This window comes from Schistosoma mansoni, chromosome 4 (assembly GCF_000237925.1).
Source record: "Schistosoma mansoni strain Puerto Rico chromosome 4, complete genome".
NCBI lineage: Eukaryota > Metazoa > Platyhelminthes > Trematoda > Strigeidida > Schistosomatidae > Schistosoma > Schistosoma mansoni.
In genome coordinates this window covers 30,607,250-30,614,710 of record NC_031498.1, presented here as the reverse complement: position 1 = coordinate 30,614,710, position 7,461 = coordinate 30,607,250, and the positions used below count along the sequence as shown (strand labels likewise).

Genomic DNA, 7,461 nt, shown 5'->3' with positions numbered 1-7,461 from the left:
AATTGACTGATTACTACACTACTATTATGTTTAGTAGCATTCCAGAATTTTCAGGAAAACCGAAGGACTTCTAAAATACTGTAAAAACCCTATATTCTCTGTATATGAATGAACCTTTGGAGTAAAGTGCTTTGCGCATATTTTGTGCCTTTTCTCCCTCGTGTTGAAGTTGCTGTGTAGTTCTAGCTTGGGGGTTACGAGACTAGCTTAGGATCCGAGTATAGCGTTCAATTAACCACACTTATCAGTTTTCATAATCATTCATCGTGACATCTTCTAGTGTTTGTCAAGTTGAACACTCATTACCATGTTTAGTCAATTCGTTTCAAGTGTAAACTTCACAAATAACAGTTCCTCCATTTCGTTTTGAATGAGTCAGACATAGTAACTATGATTATAATCTCTTGTTAAAATAAATTGTTGTCATTCGATACTGTTGCGAAGTGTCTTACAACTATGAATTCGTATTTAGTGATAGATTATTATGCATTATTTCATAGTTGAAAGCATGAGTCAATTGAAGCTAGACCACCATGGAAATCCTGGAAACACTGGATGGCCGTTTCGTCCTATTATGGGACTCCTCAGCAGTGCGCATCCACGATCCCGAACTCGCGAGATTCGAACCCACGACCTACCAGTCTCGAGCGGGAGCTCTTAACCGACAGACCACTGAGCTGGCATCCTGGCATTCTGCATTAGATGACTAGAATTTCAAAATTGAACAATAGTTTTAACCATGTTAAGAAATGTTGAAATCATGTTTACATACCTGGTAATAATAATGTTAATGCAAGTTGATTCATATTTGAATGTGTTGGATTATTTGAAGTACTTGTTGTTAATCCTAGTTTATCTTTATCAGAGTCTGAATACGTAGAATATTTTTGTATCTCTGTTTTGTTAAATGTTAATGGAGATCCACTTTCACCCCTATTAAAAACGAATTCGCGACTAACCATCAAATCAGCCACATCTCTGAACATTAACATTGGATCCGGATTATCACCAACACCACAACCTGTATCGCCTGAATTTACAGCCAACAACCTGTAGAATATATTGTACATAGAAAAACAAGTGTTTCTGAGATCATTTGCATAAACTGTATGAAATTCAGTAAGTTTAAGTATAACATCAACGGCTTGGGTAACAAGTAACTCAGCAACACATTTTATAATCAATGATTGGATGGTTCACTGTTCAATGTAAATACAAGAAAACACAAATTATCATTTGTGGTTTATAGTTGACAGCGTGAGTCATTTGAAGCTAGACCACCAGGGAAAACCTGGAAGCATTGGACGGCCGTTTTGTCCTATTGTGGGTTTAATAATTCTGTTATTCGATAATTTTGTTTAGTGAGCTACGCCTTCATTGAACCCTCTAAATTATTCAACCATTTGCTGCTTGTTTAAAAAATGTAGTTTCATTCACTTCTAAGTAGACGAATTACTATTGACTACCTGATACTTTAACACTACCGAGATAACACAGCACTATAGATAGTGGAAAGTATCACTGATTTAACTGACCAATTCAATAACTTTGATGATCATTAACGAACTTACTTTTCTCTTCCACTTTCCTTAATCCATTTGTTGATTTCTTGTCTTACACCTTCAACAAATTTCACACTTTCACTTCCATATATTTGAGAATTTGGACAGTTTTCTAACCATATTGAACTGAGCTAAATATACAATTAGATTAAAAAGGAAAGAGAACAGTTAATCAAGAATCAAAAATGGTGGAGAAGATTTGTAGCTCAGGCGAGTGATTTTGATGTAGGTTTGTCCTCTGAGCTGGATGGTTTGGTTGTGGAGCTTTCATCGTCCTCCTGAACGACATCATCAGCACAAAGTGTGGAGATTTCGGACAGAGGCAATTCCAAAAACACCAAAGAATTTTTAGAAGCTTGGCACTCAGGCGAATCAGAAATAAACAAGCACATTGAAATCAATCCAATTTATCAACTAATCAAGAAAATTATGCAGAAGCATAGGAACAAAAATCAAACCAATAGGAGATACAACCAAAACAAAGAAATAAACAATGACAGATTTAATGTCAATAAGAATCAATCAACATCGAGGTGAGCAGGACAAGCTGTGAATCACATGTGGAGAAATTCAAACACTTCACTTCTACCCGAAGTTTGTGCTGATGATGTCGTTCAGAAGGACGATGAGAGCTCCACGACCAAACCATCTAGCTCAGAGAACAAACATACATCAAAAAGAGTCAGGAAGAATATCATTGAAGTTTCATAGACTTACGTTACTTTGTGTTTGTTCTTTTCCTTCAACGAAAAATGCTGCATTATCCAGAAGAATTCCATCTATTCCTTCTTTCATCCAAAAGTCGATCACATTCTATATCGGAAATAGAGTTCATAGATGTATTCATTGAAACTTACATATATTTCTTTCTGAGTTTTGACAGAAGTTAAATCTAGATCTACATTCGGTGATCCAAATACTGAATAAAATTTCTGACCATCAATATCTACATTGATCGCTTTACCGTATCGTGATATCTTTATTAAAAATAAAATATGAAGAAATTATGGAAGTAAGACAAACACTTTACTCTTTTATTGAAAGAATCTTTGAACAATGTCAATTCCACTTTGTTCTCTTGGATCCATTTATGATTGATCGATATTGCATTGAAATTGAATGTCAAGATGACTTTTACACCCTTTTTATGAAATCGTTTTAAAAAGACACGAAAATCATCCATTGTGCCAACTGCCTCATCTAACTCCTTGTAATCTTCAACTAATCCGAGCATATTGTGTGAATTGGTATAAAATCCTTTAGTAATTGGACCCAATATCACATATCCTGCACCAACTACAGTTTTGATGTAATCTACTTCAGATGTGAGACCTATATAGAAAAAGAGTCATTCGAGTGATAGAAGTTTTACACTAATACTCATTACCGTTTAAATCTCCAATTAGATCTCCAGAAGAGTCTTTAAATGCAAACACATCTAACCAATAACCAACTGTTGATTTCCAAAATGGTAATTTGGGCACAGATGGGCATTTTTGTCCAAGAATTATGTAAACAATACACCCCGCTAGAAGACCAAAAAATAGAATCCCAAACCCAATTAACAATCCTATTCGAATATATTTCCAATGTGGTTCAGTTTTGTCTAAATTAATCAGATCTTCACGTGTGAGTAGACGACTCTCTAATTGAGATTTATGCTCAGGTGATTTTGATGAACAACTCATTGCATCTTCTTGTTCTTTGAACGTCTTGTCGAAGTTCTTTGAATAGCTGTATTTGCCTTTCTCCACATCAACCTTATTTCTTTCAGTTCTCGGTTTTGGAGTTTTAGAATTACCCGTATACAGTAGACGATCGGTCATTTTCTTGATTTTCTTCTGATAGCTACTTGTTCTCTGATGATGTGTTCCTCTTTATATACCATTCCTCTCGTTAAATAATGTCTGTGTTTGAACATACAGTAATGACATGATTATCAAATAGAATGAACAACTATCCAATCAACTCATTATCTTCTCATAATCATTGGATAGTTGAATGGTGAATGTGTTGTACAGTGTAACTTTCACTCTCTCTATGTGTGTGTATCTGACAGAGAAACGCCGTTTTTAAATGGTCAAAATAATTACACAATCGATGGTATTTTTAAACAAAGATAGTCAATGTATTTTGTTGTAGTTGCGACCCTATACAAGCTTATTTAAAAGTATTTTAAGTCAGTAAATTACTTATCAACAAGAAGAAGAATTGAATTATACAGGTGAATATCAATGACTTAAGTTCTATGATAGACATATAGGTGAACTGTATAAGCGAGTGAACACTGAATACATCAGCACCGCTGAGGAGTCCCATACTAGAACGAAACGGCCGTCTAGTTCTTTCACCTTTTCAACGGTAGTCTAACATTGATCCACTCATGATATATCAATCATCACAATCTCATACTGAAAGTAAACAAATAACGAAAGTAACACATGGTGTCATTGAAGAAGTATTAAGACAGATCAACGATTGCAGTGTTTCTTTGCAATGATAACATGTGCTTGAGTTGTACAACTGCATTTATAGTTAATTAAATAATAAAATAGTCTGTTGAAAATAAGACGATGATTACATCATGTCATGTGTCAAAGAAAGTTGCATAATAATCGTGAATTGACCCGCCTCACTTTGGGGGGTAAGAGAAGGGTGAGAAACAAATTGAAAACAAAACATTCTGAAGCTCGTCCTTCGAGAAAATATTGTACAGTGACATTTATGACTAGCACAATAAACCTCCAATGTTTAAGATTTAGATATAAGTGAATGGTATGTAAACAACTAGAGAATTTGAGTAAATTGCAGTATATCTGTCACCCGTTTGTGTATAATTAACTTTAGAATGAGTGTCGGATTTAAATTTGGTAAACCGGTGTTTGAGATCATGAACCTAACAGACTTACAAATGAGATAATTACAACAAATAATCATTCATTATCTACCACCGTCCATTATGCTGACTAACATGAAACAACGTTTGAAAATAGCTAAAAGTGGCAAAGATAATTCATGACGCCAATCTATGGAGACATTGATTGTTGAACTGGATAGTGTTGATGAGTAACGTATACACGGTTAATCTCTAAACAAAGATTACAGACTGCAGTTCACAATTGTCAGTGAGACGACTTGAATGAGATGGAATTAGAATAGACACATCAATTATCACATTGTATTTCTCTACAGATTCTCTTACTTCACTAAAATAATTTTCATCCAACTAAACTTCACCATTTCCGTTTCATATTGAATAGTATCTTGTTTATGTCGAGTCATTTGTGTTATACGTTCTTGAAAATGATCATTGACTATGCAGATCACGAAATGAAGCTGAATTCTCTTCTCATTCCATTTCAATTTCGTTTCAAACAAAACAATATGCGTTTCATCAGTGTCAGTAGTAAAGATATAATCATAAATGCTGACTACATATTATTTGATTACAGTAAACTGCTCCTTCTGAAAGTAGTCATGAATCGATTGGATACTCATTATATTGATCATATCTATGAAAAGTGTTATGACTTTATAAAAAATAGGATCGTATCCAAATCGTTATGATTGTAGGTCCGGCTATTATCACGTGATTTATCCACCAATCGGAATACGACTTATCCAATCTTAGCACTGTGCCAAATCAATCACTTCGATCGGTATGAGAAGCCTAGCTTCCTTATTGGTCCGTTCTCTGCCTAGCCCTTCCAATTGAGTCCAGAGCACCACTTAGAGCTTCCGCTATGCGAATCATTTATTCCAAACATACTCGGTTTATATACCAGATAGACAGTATGCACATATGCCAATTAGAAACTGACCAGTTGCAGTCCTAAACATCAATAGGAAGATTCAACCAAACAATACCAAGTGAATTTAAACTTTGCCCCATTGCAAAAGCAAGTGGCTATCAGGACTCAGTAGATGAGTGGATAACGCGATGGCGTTTGAAGTGAACGGTACTGGGTTCGAGTCCAACATTGAACATCAACTCTGAGATGCATATACATCCAACTGACGAGTCCCAAATGTGACAAAACACGCTTCAAACTGGATTCCACTGCTAACCGCTATCCATCTTTGCTTAAAATTGATACAAAGTTGTTGACACAGAAACCAATGAATATTTTGGCATGAATTATAGAGTCATTTATGTATGTTCATCCTAATTATATATAAAGAAAATAAACAACATACATTCCTTTCATTATCCATCTATTATTGACTTTATCTGATATAATTGATGATGTCACTAGATCACAACTAGCAGATGACCTTAAATATTTAGCGGCAATAAACAAAATGATTCTTGTTAAAATTAAGAGTGTACTGATTAGTTTATCTTCAGCAGTGAGCATCCACGATCCCGCCTCGCTAGATTCAAACCCAGGACCTATCATATACTCACTAGTGACTGGCTTCAAGAGATATTTGTTAGAGTTTTAATGAGAAGCAGTGACCAGTGAAGTTCAATCGGGTCTATTGTGAGATATCAACTCACTGAAGACAATGGTGGACGGTTGCTCAGTGGTCTAGAGGTTAAGCGCTCGCGCGCGAGACTGATAGGTCCTAAGTTCGAATCTCACGAGGTGGGATCGTGGATGCGCACAGCTGAGGAGTCTCACAATAGGACGAAACGACCTTCCAGTGCATCCAGGTTTCCCGTGGTGGTCAAGCTTCAATCGAATCATGATTTCAGCTATAAAATTACTAAAATCTTCACAAAAACCCTTTTTGTTAAATAGGAAATGTAAAAATAAACATTGTTGACTTTTCACAGTTTACAAAATACTTATACTCTTTATGAAATTTGTTTGTAATAGTTTAGGTAAACATTTACAAAGTGTTTCACTGTAAGAGTCGATTTCTGAAGTTCTATATGTATATTTGCAAATCGTTCTTATTAGTTTCTTTAGTTGTTAATCATTTTGATGCCATTTTAGATGATAATATTTGTATTTTATTATAGTTTTTTATCATTTTTCTTTCGCTTTAACTGATTTTCTAAGTTTCTTCCTGAACTGCATTTATGTTGTTTTAGTTGATACTTAGTCTCGGCGGCAACCATATTGATTGTTCCCTCTTTGATTGTGTTGCTTGAGTTGACTAGGATTGTACATTTTGATTGTGAATTGAAGCACATTTCCAGAATTGGAAACACTTTGTGTTATAAAGCAACAAACTATTACCTTTTGAACGGATTTTTACTTGATCTATCTAGAGGGGATAGAATAACACTTGCGTTTTGGTGAGTTCGGTAATTTTCTCATATTTCTTATCAATTCGTCTCTTTAAGCAGAGATGGATAGGGGCTAGCAGTGGAATCCAGGACGCGCGTTTCGTCCTATTTGGGACTCGTCAGCTGGATGTACCTGCATCTCAAAATTGATGTTCCCTTTTTGCTCTTTATGATTGCGATCTCACGACTGGAGCCTCCGGTCCCTCTTCACTGCACATATGAAAGTTTGAGAGAGATTAATCGCAGACTTTATCATAACCCTGTTCCACAACTAAACGTTAATCATTGTTTATCGTTCATATGCACATACCTTTCTGCTCCTCGGTTTCTTTTTTCTCTTCTTTTTTTCTTCAGAATCTTGCTCTGAGGGTGAAGTTGAGGAACTCCTGACATCTGGAACAAACGCGACGTAGGCGCTTTCCCAAAGTCATAGTTCGCACCAGGCTCTCCACAAGTCTACTTTATAACAACTATAACCTTAAAAAGTTGCATTACATAAATAACTGAAATTCCTATTACAATTTTTACAGAACATTGAATCTGGTGTGTAACGTGGACATGATGCCCCTTTGGAAAGATGTTTTGTAGAAGACATTATATTTCTGAACGAATGAACCTCTATTAACTTTCAAAAAATATATTTACAAAACAACCGTGCTT

The 7,461-nt window shown here is 35.3% G+C and overlaps 1 protein-coding gene and 1 non-coding gene across 2 annotated transcripts in view; both read right to left on the bottom strand.

Moving 5' to 3' along the window:
• Window positions 1-3,388, bottom strand: part of Smp_052510 (putative alpha-amylase) — a gene marked incomplete at both ends in the record, with an annotated part of 7,044 nt that extends 3,656 nt beyond the window's left edge. Inside the window, 6 exons of the mRNA XM_018797465.1 lie at window positions 773-1,050; window positions 1,572-1,693; window positions 2,280-2,375; window positions 2,420-2,539; window positions 2,593-2,894; window positions 2,950-3,388. Coding sequence (XP_018652504.1) covers window positions 773-1,050; window positions 1,572-1,693; window positions 2,280-2,375; window positions 2,420-2,539; window positions 2,593-2,894; window positions 2,950-3,388 — 1,357 coding nt within the window. The remainder of the gene's footprint in view (window positions 1-772; window positions 1,051-1,571; window positions 1,694-2,279; window positions 2,376-2,419; window positions 2,540-2,592; window positions 2,895-2,949) is intronic.
• On the bottom strand, window positions 610-679 carry Smp_tRNA_01013_Pseudo_CGA.1.1. Its single transcript has one exon. It is a non-coding gene (tRNA).
• Window positions 3,389-7,461: the final 4,073 nt, after the last annotated feature.